Source organism: Anguilla rostrata, chromosome 3, assembly GCF_018555375.3.
Source record: "Anguilla rostrata isolate EN2019 chromosome 3, ASM1855537v3, whole genome shotgun sequence".
Lineage (NCBI taxonomy): Eukaryota > Metazoa > Chordata > Actinopteri > Anguilliformes > Anguillidae > Anguilla > Anguilla rostrata.
This window is the reverse complement of record NC_057935.1, coordinates 22,279,097-22,293,775: the sequence shown is the minus strand read 5'-3', so window position 1 is coordinate 22,293,775 and position 14,679 is coordinate 22,279,097. Positions and strand designations below refer to the sequence as shown.

Genomic DNA, 14,679 nt, shown 5'->3' with positions numbered 1-14,679 from the left:
CTTAATTATTAGCCAGTTGGCAGACGATAGCCTACTTGTCTTTTCTTAAAAGATGAAAGTCCGGTTCCAACCTATTATAGAAGCTTCGAAGAGCATTTCGTCTGCTTCTGGTCTTGTTGTAAACGAAGTAAGTGTGAAATATTGTACATACACGATTCGGACAAAACTTTTTACCTGGAATTCATCAATTAGATGAATTGGGATTATGACACCAACTGAAAGAATTGCTATAATTTCTTACCGAAGGTGCAAATAATAATTAATAAAAAAAAAGCTTGTATACGCCGCTTTGTCTCTTTTTGTTGATAAAAAAAAACGTGCCACTTTTATTTAAATTTATGTGGAAAAATAAAACTGAGCCCTACGTCATAGGAAATACGATCATTAGGGGGTATTCAGAGGGTGGCTTCGGTGCCGTAAATGTTAACACATTCAAGCAAATTATTTTAATTACTTGGATAAAACATTGTCTCTTAGTGCTTGACAAACCTTGGTTTTATATTCCCAACTGGATTTTTGATAAATGCGGTGCACTAAAGTTTTAACTTTCCTGTTATTTTAATTGTAGCAGACTCCCTATCAAAATCTTTAACTTTCATGAGCAGGCTTTGGATGTAAGCTGGCATTTATACACAATTTTTTATATTCTAAAAACATTCTAGCATGTTGTGGAACAACCTATATGGGCTGTTCAGACAGAGAACCATGTTTTTGATGTGTAAATATGATAGGGCTATCATATTTATAGTGCCCTGAAAAAAGGATTTTCCCCCTTCGTGATTTCCTCTATTATTGGTTATTGGTAACACTGGAGTGGTTTCAGATCTTTAGAAAAAAAATTAATATTGGACAAAGGGAAACTGAGTAAACACGCAACACATATTTAATAAAATGCTATTTTAGTTATGTCATGTAAAAAGTTATCAAACACCCATATCACCCATGTGAAAAAGAATTGCCCCCTTAGTTACTCAATCAACCAGTTAACCAAATTAATTAATGATTAGATTCAGCTGATTGATCACAGCCAGGCTTGATTGCAGCCATCTCTGTTGAATCTAAACCTTACTTATATTGAACCTTTCCATCAGAGTGAAGTAGTCACCACAAAGTTTCTACAAGCACATTATGCCGCAATCAAATTAAGTTCTAGTAAAGATGAGAAAAACGTTGTTGAAATATATCAGTCTAGAAAAGGTTACAAAGTCATTTCTCAGGCTCAGGGTCCAAACCACAATGAGAGCCATTATCTCCAAATGGAGAATACTTGAAACAGTGGTGAATCCCTAGTGGCCGGCCTGCCAAAATCTCTTCAACGGTGCCACAACTCATCCAGGAAGTCACAAAAGATCCCAGAAGACCATCCAAAGAACAGCAGGCCTCTCCAGCCCAAGGCCAGCCCTAGGATTTCAGCCCTGGGGGGATTCAGGGGGGGGGTTGCTGCTGTTGGTTTCTGTCGAGCAGGGGTGGGGCGGTTCGCTTGGTAAATTCCTTCTTACATTACATTGTTATGAAAGGTTTGGTTGCCATTCTGTTTAAAATTTATACCGCCATACCGCTAGTTCCCCGATAGGGGATAAATAACGTAATTGCGAAAATAACGTTGTTTACCTTAGATAAACATTGGATCAATGTTCTACCCCCCTCCCAAACTGAGGACATGGAATAAGCTTACGACTGTGATTCGGTAAATAAGCAAATATAGTCGGGTTTTCACCTGAACCTCTAGATGCTGTGATGTCTAGACATACACGTGAAAATCTGGCTATATTTGGTTGAAAAGTGTAGGCTTTCTAGCCAACTAGAACAAAACCAGGCTACATCTGGGTTAACATTGAGATAAATTGGAGCTAATCTAGTCAGTTTTAGGTCAAAACATCTCGAATCTAGACATCTAGATTCAGGTTTTTGCTCACTGGGGAATTTCAGGCTAACGGTAAGGCTGTGCAGACACCACAGTAGCTGCATCTGGAGCAGGAAGGAGACCTAAAGCTCCGGAAACCTGGGTCTCATCTCTTCTCTCTGTTCCACCCGACACGCTACATGTGATTCTGTGCTTTACGATGCTGTCAGACATTTAATATGCTTACAGTTCTTCTGTTAAATAAAAGCATGATTTAACCTATATGTCCTTTATGTCCAATACAGAGCCAGTCACTCCAGGAAACATAAATCCAGAAAAGACTTCACTAAGAGTTCCTTAGGTAGGGCTTAACAGATGCAGGCATTGAATGTGTTGTCAGCAGCAGGCTGGAGCCGATCTGACCTAAAGCTGCATGCTTCCTCCTCTAATGTGTTCAAAAGAATAGGAACTCCAGTAATTGAGAAATGTACCTGCCCCCTCCCAGGGTGATGTTCCTGTGCTTGAACCTGTGATTGCAGGCCGATGGACACTGGACCTGTCTAGAGCAGTGGGACTACCAGTGGCTGTCTGACCAAGACCTGGAATCTCTGAGCCTGTGGTTCGGCCACTTGGACCTGACTAGAGGAGGTGACAGGACACCATGGGGTGATGGGCTTTTTTTGTTGGGGGGGGGGGGGGGTTGTGCGGGAGGATGGGGGGAACTGGCATGGGATCAGCCTAAGAGCACACATGTGGTACAAATTTCATGTTATAAAATGCACGCCCTCCTTGGCGCAATTCCTGCCCTTCAAATACAAGCATGAAGAAAAACAGTGTGGTGTTTCATGTTGCACGCAAAGAGTTCCCCCCCCCCCCAACCCCTCTCCTTTTTATCAGAGAAATATGGCGGCCATTACTGTGGGATGTGGAAGTGCCTGCCGATAAATAAAGAAACGTCAGAAGCTGAAATGTTTATGTGGCTGCTTATAAAAGTGCAATGGAACCAGACCTGGCCTTTTCCCCGCTCCACCCAGCCCTGAGACAGAACAAAATACACAAAGGCCAGCAGCTACTCTGCACGGCCAGCCCATCACACACTGAGCTCGTATAACTGCACTGGGTCTAAACCAAAATAAATCCCACTGCTTTATGAAAACTGTAGTGATTATACATGGGGTCACTGCCAAAGCCTGACAGCTCCAGAAATACACAAGCACAGAGACACACATATCTACAAGCCTACAACTCTAACAATACACACACACACTGAGAGAAACATATCCACATCCCTCTGGATGTAAGGAACTTCCCAGACTCCTCTTAGGGATGAGATGGAAGTTGTGAATCATAAGCTGTTCCCCCTTGTTTGGCCCAGTTTGTAATACTCAGCCACAAAACTAGGTTATGTGATCATTTCAGTTTGGGAGGGGCACATCAGCATGCACAGCCTCCAAAATGCATGCAATTAGCCCCCCACTGTTTACTCTGCTCTCCACCACCTGATGCAGGCAGGCAGCAGCTCTCCAATCAGCCAGAGCAACTGTCATTGGACAGGGGTTGTCAAGCTAGCTGAAACCCCTCTTCCCTGGGTGACATCATGATTGCAAATTATGATTTCTTGGTGTATACATGGAGGGGGGGGGGGGGATAGCATGTGGACAAGAAAATTAACAATAAGGCTGAATTTAGCAAATATCATGATTCATTTAGTGGTTGTACATCGTGGAAGTGCTGGTTTTTACAAAGAATGCTCTTCTGTCCTTCAGTCTGGTTTCAGGGCTATGGTGCAAGTGGAGTTGATTAGGCACTGTCTTTGTTGTTTACATGGACGGTAGTGCCTGCCTGTGAGTGACAGGTGAGGTGGGCACCAACCAGGCAGAACAAAAGAGTCAGTTAAGCCCGTAGGCACTTTCATTCTCAACAACACAATCCCTGGGGTAGCAAGCCTAAAGGCGGAAAAGCATGCGGTCGCAAACTGCTGCGCCGTGTTCGTCCCTGAGCCGTTTGGCGGGCCTGGAGTTGCCGGGGCTGAAGGAAGTTCTCACTGCGTGCGGGAGTTTGCTTCGGTTTAGTCGGAGTCTGCGGGGAAAACAGCAAGCGGTTAGCATACAGTACGTGCGGGGTCTTGACGGGCTCCTCCAGGTGTGGGAAAATGGCGTCTTTGCAGCTCTCCCAGAGCACCTTAATGGGCGCCAGCTGGGGCGAGCGACGGCTGCTGAGCGATGATTGAATTATTAGACTGATGAGTTGGCGCTGCACTGCCTTTCAGTGTTGATAAACGTGGCGGTCACAGGCAAGGAGGAGGAGGCGGCGTTACCGGCGTCTGCACTACAATCCCTGAAAAGCTCCAAGGCCACTCTGACAGAATGTTCGTCAACCACTTCACACTTCAGTTGCATTTGAAATTAAAAATCTGGTTTGGGTGCCTCTCTCTCTCTCTCTCTCTCTCTCTCTCTCTATTTCTCTCTCTATGTCTCTGTTTCTCTCTCTCTTTATTCATTTCTCTCTCTCTGTTTCTCTCTCTTTCTCTCTAAATTAGCATAAACCTCCATCAACCGCAACAGCCTTGTGCTTCTGCTCAGAATCCGCTGTCTGGGGACTCCTTGAGCTGTCATGCAATACTACGGCATTCCCACCGACCTCTTTAAAGTTTTCCTCTTGCCTACAAGTATGCATGAGTGTATGAATGAATGTGTGACTGTGCTTATGTGTGCATTAATTCATGAATGTCTGAGTGTGTTTCTGCAATGTATGTATGAGTGTATGAGTGTTAATATATGGGTCTTAGTTTGCATATGCGTGCAGTTACTAAGACTTGCCACATTGAATAAACAGAGTGAGGTGTATCATGTAAGAACAGGTGCTGTGAAGACACTGCCACCTACAGGATAAGAGAGCACTGAGATCAACCTGCTGTACATTATCCTTAGGGCTCAGGGGAGCTGACTAAGAATCCATATCCATTCTGTGAGAGTCTTCAGCTGTTAGTACTCCAACAGTAGGGTCCCATGTTAACTTACATGTCCCACACAATATAACAGCAGCCTGCAGCATCCTACAGGTCCTACAGTAAACTGGCCTGCCTTATAGCATTATTGCATATACTGACTCGTCTTATAAGATCCTACAATAAACTGCCCTGTCTGACAGAAATGGGCTAGCCACACCCTGTGGTAAAGTAAGTGAACTAATAAGTTCCTATAGTACACTACACTGTTCCATAGGATCCTACAGTAGACAAAACTGTTCTATAAGATCCTATAGTTCACAAGCCTGCTCTGCATGATCATACAGTGAACAGTCCTGTCCCACAGGGTCCTTTACGCCTGTTGAACAGACATGTTGCTGTTCAGACAACAGAATTGTTTGTGAAAAATATGGGCAAAAGAGTTACCGGGCTCTGGAATCTGTTCTGTCCATGTCTATCCCTGAACCCACAATTACAGATGGAGAAAAACGATTTAGTCTGTGTGTATAATACTGTATAATCATTTTTTTGTTGTGTACCTGAGTGTGTGTGTGTGTGTGTGTGTGTGCGGGCATGCATGTGCATGTGCGTGCATGCCTGTATGTGTGTTCGTGGGAGCACGCGTGTGTGCATGCATGTGCGTGTGTGTGTGTGTCTGTTTGTGTATGTGCTATCACCTTTCCCCGGTTTTCCTTTGTGCAGTCCTAAATTCAGAGTCTGATGGGCAGTTGAGAAAGCTGGCAGATCCCAGCAGTTCCCAGGCCCTGCTGTTCCACTGCCCGGGGTTTACAGGGAGATGTGGTTTCACTGTCACAACAACTAAGCAACCACATGTTTTAAGTTTATTAAAAAAAGACTGATTCGGGGACTGACGGCATATAAAGTTACATGAGAATTCTCAGACATCCTCATACCTCAGAGGAACACTAAATAAAACACAGGACCTATTTATAGGAGTAAATGCTTGCAGATCTCATGAAATCCAATTGTGTATCAACAGCAGTGTAGTGGGCAAGTTCTCAGTTCAACAGGAACAGAAGTGGGCTAGGTGTTTATCCCTTTTATAAACCACACATTATTCATCACATCGGCTGAATTTCCTGTTGTAACTTCTATGAAAATAGGAGCATGCACAAGTGACTTGTTTCTTTCTGACCACAGAAAGCTTTTCCAGACATGCCAGGGTTTTTTCCCGCATGGAGAAATCCTTGGCCTGCGCCAAAGCGAAATTTCCGAGCGCCGAAGTGGAAAAAAGGGAAAACAAACAATTAAAACTACAGTTAGAATATGATTTATTAGGTGGCACAAAGCAGCCCTTTGATAATAGGAGAAAAGCAGAGAGAGAGAGAGAAACACAGCAAACAGCGCACTAACACATGCAAGGACACTTGGCTTGCGGGCGTTGCCACCCACTAAACAGAGCTGTGAAAGTGTGTGCTGGGAGAACGCAAAAGCAGACAAAATCACACTGTGTTCCTTAATCGATGACGCCAATGTTCATATTATTTTAATCCTTATCATTAGGAAACGCGTTCCACCATTTTGAGTTCGGAGGTCGCAACGGTTTGATTGTACAGAAACATTTGAACCTCGGAGCCTTTTTTTCCCTCAAAAACACAGTTTGGTGACAGTTATTAAATAACCATATCTTGCTTATTACGATATTAATATGACAATAAAGCTAAAATTCCCCTTTTCACAGCCATACATAAAGCCGAAAATGTGTTTCTGGGTCAAAAGGACTCAAAATGAAGCGGCAGGTCACACCATGCTTTATCCAACATGTTGGCTGGATGGGGGAGAGGGGGGAGGGCAAGGTGGATGATTAAATTAACTCTATCCCAATGATGGGGAGCGCCAGGAAAAACCCAGCAAGCTACTGGTACCGGGTTGACTAAAATGATGCAGACAGCACTGCGCATTCAGCAAGTCGTGTTTATTACATTCACAAACATCTTTACGGGAAGCAAGCTGAGAAGCAGCACTCAGACTGAAAATGATAAAGAGACTAAAATACACAAACTGTAGGTCACCTATACAAGTAATATTGAGAGTTTGAATAAAGCTATAGGAAGGACTGCATGTCTTACACAAACTTAGATGCTTTTTCCACTACTCTGACAGGAACTCTGATTGGGGACAGAGAACTACCTCAGAGGGAACTCTGACAGGAAGAACTCTCACAGAAGGAACTCTGACAGGGAGGACTCTCACAGATGGAACTCTCACAGGTAGAACTCTCACAGAGGGAATTCTGACAGGGAGAACTCTCACAGGTAGAACTCTCATAGAAGGAACTCTCACAAGGAGAACTCTAACAGAGGGAACTCTTACAGGGATAACACTCACAGATGGAACTCTCACAGGGAGAACTCTCACAGAGGGGAATCTCACAGGGAGAACTCTCACAGATGGAACTCTCACAGAGGGAACTCTGACAGGGAACTCTCACAGAGGGAACTCTCACAGGGAGAATTCTGACAAGGAGAACTCTAACAGGTGAACTCTTATGCAGGGAACTCTGACAGGTTATTTAGTTTCAGAATGTCCTGCTGTCCAGTTGCTAAAGAAATTTGGGTGTATTCATAAAACTCAGTGTCTTTTTTTTACTACCCACTCACTTTAAAATGAGTCATTTAAAAAAATATATTTCACAGTAACACAGGGAAACAAAAAAGAGCTTGAGGGTTTCATTGAATGATCCAAAAAATGCAGAAGACATTGTTTACTGTAAATGTGCAATCCAGAGAACAAACCAAACTGCCACACACAGCTGCTTGAGGAGATCCCTGGCTGTCTACTCACCTAAAGGGCAATTCTAGCCATCCACCTATAGAGCACATAGCAATCATCACTGTTTGCTACATTTATTTTGTAATATTACAATGCATTAATAATATTAATGTAGAGTAACTTCAGATTACCCATTCGTCTTGAAACCCTTCTCAATAATGGGAGTCCTGAGGCAGAAAACCGGTTGTGCTCTTCTTTACTTTGTTAAATATGTGTCATTACAAAATGGCTTCAAAGGCAAAAAAAAAACAACAAAACCCAAGGGGATTGTTTGGTTGGACAAATGTTTATAAACCATTCCACAGTCACTGATTTGCACTCTGAAATCAGTCACAGTCATAGCGAGTCAATGGCACAGCCCAGGCACAGACCTGCCGTGTCTAGGCTATAGCCTGTCTGTACAGCTTAGTGTCTCTAGCCTGTTTGTCTGGCTCTCTGTTAGTGCAAACCGGGGGTGGCAAACTGCAGTCATGGAGGGCCGCAGTGTCTGCAGGTATTTGTGGTTTCCTTTCAAGCACCAGTCAATTAAGGTGTTGAGAACAAGGTATGTGGACTCCAGCCAATCAGTGACTGAATGAATCACTTCGCTGAAATGCACCTGAAAACCAGCTGATACTGCGGCGTTCAGGAGTGCAGTTAGACTCCCCTGGTGTAAACAGTGCATTATTGGGGGTGGTCTTATTCAGCATATGGACTCACCCCTGCAGACAGACAGCATGGAACACATGGACAGGGTGGTATAACAGCCTAGCAGCAGAAACAGTGTGTGTGTGTGGGAAGCTGGGGGCAGAGGCAGGAGCTGGGGGTAGCAGAGATGGGACAGAGGAGCTGGGGCAGAGCTGTGCGGGCAGAGGAGGAGCTGGGCTGGGAGAGCAGGACTAGAGGTGGGGGCGGAGGCAGGACTGGGGGTGGGCAGGAGCAGGGCTGGGTTGCTGGGGGCAGGAGCTGGGGGTTGGGGGCAGGAGGCAGGAGCTGGGGTGGGCAGGCTGGGGTTGGGGCAGGAGCAGGTGGGGGTGGGCAGAGAGGCAGAGTGGGGGCAGGAGGCAGGAGCTGGGGGTTGGGGGCAGGAGCTGGGGTTGGGGGCAGGAGGAAGGAGCTGGGTGCTGGGGGCAGGAGGCAGGAGCTGGGTTGGGGCAGGAGAGGGCTGGGGCTGGGGGCAGGAGGGGCGGTGGGGAGGAGGAGGTGGGTGTGGGGCAGGAGGCAGGAGCTGGGTGCTGGGGGCAGGAGGCCTCAGCAGCTCTCGTGTAGCAGGAAGAGTTTGATGGCATCGGGCAGTGGGAGAGAGGGGATGTGTGCCAGGCGCTGTTTCCCCAGGGCTCTCCGGATGGTGATGCGACACAGGTGGCTCAGTCTCTGGGGATTCCCTGGAGGAGAGAGAGCAGCAAAACCAGTCATAAGCTCTGCTTGGGTGCCAAAGCCAAGATGCTACACTCAACTCTCTACACTAACTCAACTAGCGCTAGGATACTGAACATGATAATGAAAGGTAACACATAAGGTCTGAATGAAATCACCTGCCAAATTCAATAACCTTTCGAAATAGAATTGTGCATGATTGCACCAATAATCAATAAAGTTACAGGAGCTTCCCTACATGTTCATTGTGTGATCATGTTTTGGGGCATCCTGGGTTGAGAACTGAGCTTGTGCCAGTTGACAGTACAGTCCAGTCCGCATGATGCCAAAGCAAACTCTGAGCTGGCTTAGCATCACTCAGGGAGGGAGGGTTTCCTCCTTTATTGATACACTGCAAGCGTTCTGCTTTTTCTATGTGCAGCACTCCAGTGGAATTACTCTACCCCCTCTGGAGGACATGCTATACCTCACTTTCCCAAACGGAAGGGCTTCCAAATTGGGCGGAAAAGTAAATGAGTAAATTAGGGGACACAAAAGATGTTAATCATTTCTCATGGTTTTTGTCATGTAGACCATTGAAATGCCGGCGAATGCCTTGAAAACATAAGGACAAGCGTCTCCCTCCATGACTCAGATCCACACACAGATTTGGGGCTGGGGGACTAGACTCACTTCTGGCCTCTTGGTAGATGAGCAGGGCCTCCGGATTGACCCTCATCCTGCCCGCGGCGTCGGGGTCCGGCACCTCCCAGAGCACCAGGGCGGGCTTGGCCCCGTGCCCGATCAGCAGGCTGACGAAGGCCGGCTCGCACCCGTGCTTCAGCACGGCGTCCAGCAGGCAGGAGGCCAGGCCCCTGCCCAGGGCCTCGCTGCTCACGGGGCCCGTGTAGTTGTAATCGGGGTTGGCGCCCGCCTGCAGGAGCAGCCGGAAGCACTGCAGGTGGTGGTAGGCGGCGCTGATGTAGAGCGGGCACACCACCAGGGAGGTGAGGGTGCGGGCACCAAACAGGGGGCTGGGCATCAGCTGGTGGTCCACATTCACATCAGCGTTGAACCTGCAGCACGGTGATTTAGCAGTACAGACCTCACCGTGTCTGCAGTGATATAGCAGTACAGACCTCACTTTGATGGCAGTGATATAGCAGTACAGACTTCATTATGACTGCAGTGATATAGCAGTACAGACCTGACTTTGACGGCCGTGATATAGCAGTACAGACCTCATTTGACGGCAGTGATACGGCAGTACAAACCTCACTGTGACTGCAGGGATGTAGCAGTACAGACCTCACTGTGACTACAGTGATATAGTACCACAGAGCTCTCTGTGACAACAGTGATATAGCAATACTGACCTATGGAAATGCTGGTCTTAGTAAATCACTGTGTAATCAGTTGACAAATGTTCTCATGGTGATACACTCTGCACATTATGCCAGCTCTGTCCAGGAGGGGCGCTGTCACCTGATGAGCTCACGCAGGATGTCCACCCTGCCCACCCGGGCTGCGTGGTACACCGGCGTGCTGCGGTGGTGCCGGCTGCCGTTGGGGTTAGCGCCGGCCTCCAGCAGGATCCTGACGCAGTCCAGGTGCCCGTTGACCACGGCCACGTAAAGCGCAGTCTGTCCCTTCACGTCCACCAGGTCCACCTCCGCCCCCTGCTGGATCAGGTAGCCCACGCAGTCCCCGTGCCCGGCGGTGGCCGCGATGCGCAGAGGGGTGCAGGGCAGCCAGCCGCAGCACCACACCGATTTCTCATTGATCCGACTGTGTTTGGGGAAGACACCGAATTAGTGTCAGAACACAACAGATCACAGGAAGGACATCCAAATGCACCCACTACAAATCTGGATTTCATAACCCTTGGACTAGACTGTTTATCATTACAAAGACAAACAGACCGACACACATGCTCACCACATGCTCTGGGGAGATTGTGTGATTGGTACAGGACCTCCCTACTGTAAGGCATGATTGGTTCAGGGCCTGACTGTTCGAAATTGTAATTGGTTCAGGGACTCAATAGTTACAGTAATAGCATACCCGTGTATACTCGCCTTAAGGGAGTCAGCTGTAAGTACGATTGGTTAAGGACCTCACTGTTTGAAATTGTGACTGGTTCAGGGACACAATGCTGTAAAGTACAATTGGTTCAGGGCCTCACTGTTTGAAATTGTGATTGGTTCAGGCACTCAATGCTGGAAAGTACGATTTGTTCAGGGCCTCACTCTTTGAAAGTGTCCTCCTGCAGGAGGGATTTGAGGGTGTCCAGGTCTCCCACGTAAGCAGCGTTGTGGAGACGCATATCCTCACATGGTTCCAGCGGATTATCGCTGAACTGCTCCTGCAGCCATTCTTTCAGATTGCGACCTGCACAGGAGATAGAGTGGAACTCGTCAACACCACCACCTATCCAAGCCTACACAACAACCGTCTCATAAACTTATGAACACCACCTATCCAAGCCTACACAACTACTGTCTCATCAACTCATTAACACCACCTACCCAAGCTAACCCAAATACTGTCACAGACTCAGTAAAGGGGAAATTGCAAGGGTTTAATGTTGGCAAAGAAAGGAATTGATTTTTACAAGATGAGAGTGAGAGAAAACAATGTCTGACTGCAAATGGGAATGATAAATATCTATCAGATACACCTGAGACTCAGCTAAAGAACACGTGATCGCGTAGCAGGCACTTTCGCCAAGATGATTTTGAGGAGAACATTCACTCAAGACTACGGAACATACTAAGCGACCATCTGTTCGTTCAGTCTAAGCCCCCTTCACCTAGTATGGGAGGTCAGGGGCAGTATCTAAAAATTCAAATGACCTGCCCATTGTAGTTCTTCAAAAATGAGAAAGGGTAGAGGTGTACCGTATGTCATTATGGCATACCAGTTGCACCTTTTTCTGCCAATAATTCTGTGTAGAAATCGGTTTGTCCAGCTACTAAGAAAGAATGAATCAATTACGAACTGTTAAAGGAAGTATATGCTGTTTTGCGATGGAATTCCCCTTTAAAAGAAAATAAACAGAGGAATCATGGTAACAGTACCAATCATGATGACAGTACAGGCTTTTCAGGTGTACTGCTTTCCCTACTGTTATTGCTCGGGTGCATTTTTACCACTTTCAGAAAATGATAATTATAAAATCTGTACTTCATCAATAATTTGATGAAGAAAGCTGTGTCCACAGCTCAATTGCCCTCACCTTCCAAAGCAACTAAGGGCCCTGAATAAAATGCACTATATCACACAGGCAGCACCACACTGCAGTGTCAAACCTTCTTGCAAGACTCATACCACACCGTCATACTCAATCTCACCATATAATTCAGGAGTGTGAAACTCCAGGCCTGGAGGGCAGAAGTGCAGGCTGGTTTTCAGTGAGTTTCAGCACAGGTGATTAATTTAAGTCATTGATTGGCTAAAGAGTCCACACACCTTGTTCACAGGGCTTTAACTGGCTGCTCATTGAAAGGAAACCATAAATACCTGCAGACACTGCAGCCGTCCAGGACCGGAGTTCGACATACCTGATTTAGGTGATTATTTCTCCCTCTGTAATCAAATATTTTAATGTTGTTTTGCCTTTGGGTTGTACTTGTACATGCATGAAGCATTTGTGCTTAACTTTCTTAAACTAGTTCAATGGTATATCTGGCGATAGAATAACCTATTTGTGATGTTCATCTGTAACAGTCATGTATGGTGCAATATTTGTTTGTATGTGACTTGTGAAAATCTTTTCTCTTTTTTAGTGATAATGCGGTTTTAACAGCAGCCGTGTTAGGCGCGTCACTCATTGTGCATTGCACTGGCTATACGTGAAATTCTGAAGATTCTCCGAACTACGTTTGGTGAACTCAGAATATACGTCATTAGAGTGCACTGTTTACAAAGAAATGGCAGATAAATAAACACATGCAAATTTTGACACTGTAAATACAAAACATATTTTTGACATCCGGTGTCTCTAAGATTTATTCACAGTGCTGCAGCCTATGTCTGCAAGTCCGACAATGCATGCTGCGCCTTCATACATTATTCAAGCCAAGCCAAGCTGTTTCACAGAGACCACATGCTTCCAGAAACACTCCTTACGATACGATATCAGTAACCAGAGAATGATGTCATTCACCAAAGCGTTCAAGTACCTGCGGCTGTGCTGCCGGGAAGCTCTGAGATGGTGACCAAGGGATAACCTATATTGGGCGGCTCATCCACGTCTCCATCATCTCCGCCGTCAGCCATGTTCCCTAAACAAGCGTAGACGTTTTATGCTGGTTAGCCGATGGCGTTTCCATACAAATCGTGCTACACGCTAATGGTTATATGCATAAGTAGGACACCAGGAGCGTTCGTCAACAAAAGCAACATGGAAGTACAGTGTGCGAAGTCCCTCCTACCGCTAGGACTTCCTGCTTCCTACATTATCCGAGTTAAGGTGGAACGAGAGAAAGAACTGCGTCACAAGAGAGCGGATTTTAAATGTTACTTAGCCTCTAAGGGAAGGAAAGTAACTGTTTCGCAGTAGCCTGTTAACGGAGCCGACTGCAGCCTATGCCATATTTGAAAAAGTAGGTAACGCTGGTAAAGTTAATGATATCCATAATATGTGTTCGTGTTAATGTCACAGAACTTTATACAAATTATAGGCTACATGCATCAAGAAAATAAGTCAAAATATCAGAGGCCGGAAACAAGTTGCATACACATGTGGACTGTGGTGAACTGGGACCTCAGAGTTTTAAGACTGAATGCGGAAACCACTTTTAAGATGTTTGCAGAAATTACATGTAAGAGGCCCATAGGTTAAGCCGACGTTCAGTTTGTGAATCCGTCACTGGTGTAAATTTGTGTCTGAAAGCAGCGGACATAATATGCCTTTTTGCTGCCAGACGACAGCTGACATGCGGACCACCGACTTCAGTTTCTAAAAATAAACGAGGGGGCTGCAGTCTCTGTCACTCATGGGTTCAGGCAACCGGCGTGCAGGACTGCAGTTCTGTAAACGCTTTCCGCAGCACATGGAAAAACTGCTCCATTCTGAGGCGCTGATATGATCTGCTAAATTGTTCCACGAAAAATTGTATCTCAAGATAAATTTTAAAGAAGACATGTATGAACTACTGACCAGGAAAGATTTGATCTTGGATATATATTAATACGAAACTTTTTTGTCTTCACGGTGGAAATTTGCCCTTGGCTTCACCATAAAAACACATAAAAGAAACATACGAAGTGCAAAGCACAGTAAACATTTTAAAATACACTCCCAAAATACAGTTACTTGTATTTCTCATATGGTAATAGGCCAATATAATCTCAACAAAATACGTTTTCAAGGTACAGAAATGCCAAATTACTCACCCAAATTACTTACAGGTACTATCTGTAAATCATTAATGACAATGAAAACTTGAAAAATCTAGGCCAAGTTATTACCACCATATGTTCAAACAATTGACTGCACCCAGTGCTTTGGGTGTATGAAAGGAACATAATAAATAAAATACGCTGTATAATAATAATAATAATAATAATAATAATAATAATAATAAACCCTGAAAAGGGCCAAACTCTCTGTGCTGTGTAGATATGGAACATGTTCCGCAAAAGCATACCTGCCACCCAAAATTCAAACCCCTCCAATGTCCAGAACTACGTTCAAGTGTGCTCATATGCGCTCCCTGCTGAGAGTAAAGACAGC

General features: G+C 45.6%; 1 protein-coding gene across 2 annotated transcripts; it reads right to left on the bottom strand.

Annotated features, from left to right (window-relative positions):
- Positions 1–8,771: 8,771 nt before the first annotated feature.
- On the bottom strand, positions 8,772–13,663 carry asb1 (ankyrin repeat and SOCS box containing 1). 2 transcript variants are annotated; one of them, XM_064326801.1, is made up of 5 exons: positions 13,124–13,663; positions 11,189–11,330; positions 10,425–10,727; positions 9,633–10,015; positions 8,772–8,968 (listed from the first exon to the last, which is right to left on the bottom strand). In XM_064326801.1, exons 1-5 carry the CDS (start codon positions 13,218–13,220, stop codon positions 8,835–8,837), a joined length of 1,059 nt encoding a protein of 352 aa, XP_064182871.1. In that variant the 5' UTR covers positions 13,221–13,663; the 3' UTR covers positions 8,772–8,834. The 2 variants fall into 2 exon arrangements, with proteins under 2 accessions (XP_064182871.1, XP_064182872.1); XM_064326802.1 differs by lacking the exon at positions 13,124–13,663 and adding an exon at positions 12,178–12,308.
- Positions 13,664–14,679: the final 1,016 nt, after the last annotated feature.

Coding starts and splice junctions, on each gene's coding strand:
- asb1 (XM_064326801.1), bottom strand. CDS start 13,220: ATGGCTGACGGCGGAGATGATGGAGACGTGGATGAGCCGCCCAATATA. Junction 10,728..11,188: donor CAGGAGGACACTTTCAAAGA/GTGAGGCCCTGA, acceptor CCCCAAACACAG/TCGGATCAATGAGAAATCGG. Junction 8,969..9,632: donor CATCTACCAAGAGGCCAGAA/GTGAGTCTAGTC, acceptor TCTCTCCTCCAG/GGAATCCCCAGAGACTGAGC.